The sequence below is a fragment of the Morus notabilis genome, unplaced genomic scaffold (genome assembly GCF_000414095.1).
Source record: "Morus notabilis unplaced genomic scaffold, ASM41409v2 Scaffold238, whole genome shotgun sequence".
NCBI classification, from domain to species: domain Eukaryota; kingdom Viridiplantae; phylum Streptophyta; class Magnoliopsida; order Rosales; family Moraceae; genus Morus; species Morus notabilis.
Window position 1 is genome coordinate 69,442 of NW_010364717.1, and position 1,280 is coordinate 70,721.

The 1,280-nt window shown below is 42.4% G+C and overlaps 1 protein-coding gene and 1 non-coding gene across 2 annotated transcripts; one reads left to right on the top strand and one right to left on the bottom strand.

Moving 5' to 3' along the window:
• The first annotated feature begins 263 nt into the window (after window positions 1-263).
• Window positions 264-1,256, top strand: LOC112093259. The gene has a single exon (XM_024171372.1). The coding sequence runs from the start codon at window positions 264-266 to the stop codon at window positions 1,254-1,256; it is 993 nt and encodes a 330-aa protein (XP_024027140.1).
• LOC112093268 lies at window positions 645-751 on the bottom strand. The gene has a single exon (XR_002902980.1). It is a non-coding gene; the product is annotated as a small nucleolar RNA R71 (small nucleolar RNA).
• Window positions 1,257-1,280: the final 24 nt, after the last annotated feature.

The following is a 1,280-nucleotide window of genomic DNA, read 5'->3' on the forward strand; positions in this document are numbered from 1 at the left end:
TTCCTGGGAGCACTCTCGGTGGTTACAATTTACGTTCTTATATAATTATTTTCTTTTTGATTAAAAAAAACAAACAAAAAAAAATTAATTAAAAAAAAATAAAAAAGAGCCGCTTAGGGTGAATGCATCGATATAGAGACGAACTAGGGAGATTTGCTCAACGTCCAGATTTAGAAACCCCTAGTGAAATTCTATCTCACTCATCTACTACGTCTCCGTCTTCACACTCGTCGTTAGAATTCGCATTTCAAAATCTATTCGCAATGGCACAACACGAGGAAGTTCAGCAGAGGACGTTGCAAGATTACTTGCACCCAACGCGCACAGTCACCCCATCTTGCATCATGTTCCCACCGAATGCATCGCCTACGGATTTTAAGCCGGGCATGATTGCACTTCTCCCAACCTTTCACGGATTAGAGAATGAGAATCCATATGTACACATTCAGGAGTTTGAAGAGGTGGTGGCCACCTTTCACAGTCATGCTGTGGCCGCAAACACTGTCAGATTGAAGTTTTTTCCTTTCTCTCTGAAGGACAAGGCCAAAAGCCGGCTGTATTCTCTTAGGCCCAAGTCTATTGGTACGTGGGAAGAAATGATGACGACATTCTTCAACAAGTATTTCCCACACCATAAGACTAACAATTTGAAACGACAGATCTCAAATTTCGCTCAGAAGGAAAATGAAACTCTCTATCAAGCTTGGGAGCGTTTTAAAGATCTGTTAAATCTGTGTCCCCACCATGGATATGAAAGTTGGCACCTCGTAAGCTATTTCTACGATGGACTCACAATCCAAGAGCGTCAATTTGTTGAGATGATGTGCAATGGAGATTTTCTCCAGAAGGATCCTGACGAAGCTATCGAGTACCTGAATGAGTTAGCTAAGAAAGCTAATACTTGGACTAGACCGAGTGCTACTGAGAGCACCAGTAGGTCCCGACCAGTTGGAGTTTATCAATTAAGGGAAGATGACAGTCTTAAGGCCCAAGTTGAAACTTTGACAAAGCAAATTGAGGCCCTCAAAAGTAAAGATAGTAAAGGACCCTACCTGGTGGAAAGGACAGAAACACATGAGCCTTGTTTAGTTTATGGTGGAACGGGCCACCTAACTCAGGATTGCCACACTTTAAGTGAAATGAGAGGGGTATATGAGGAGCAGTGCAATGCATTGGGCACATACAAGAAGCCTTACGGACCTTTCTCAGAATCTTATAATCCTGGTTGGAAAAACCACCCGAACTTTAGTTGGTGAGATTCGAACCAACAAGCACAATCA

What these genes read in the sequence shown, in the direction of transcription:
- LOC112093259 (XM_024171372.1), top strand. Translation starts at nt 264, where the DNA reads ATGGCACAACACGAGGAAGTTCAGCAGAGGACGTTGCAAGATTACTTG.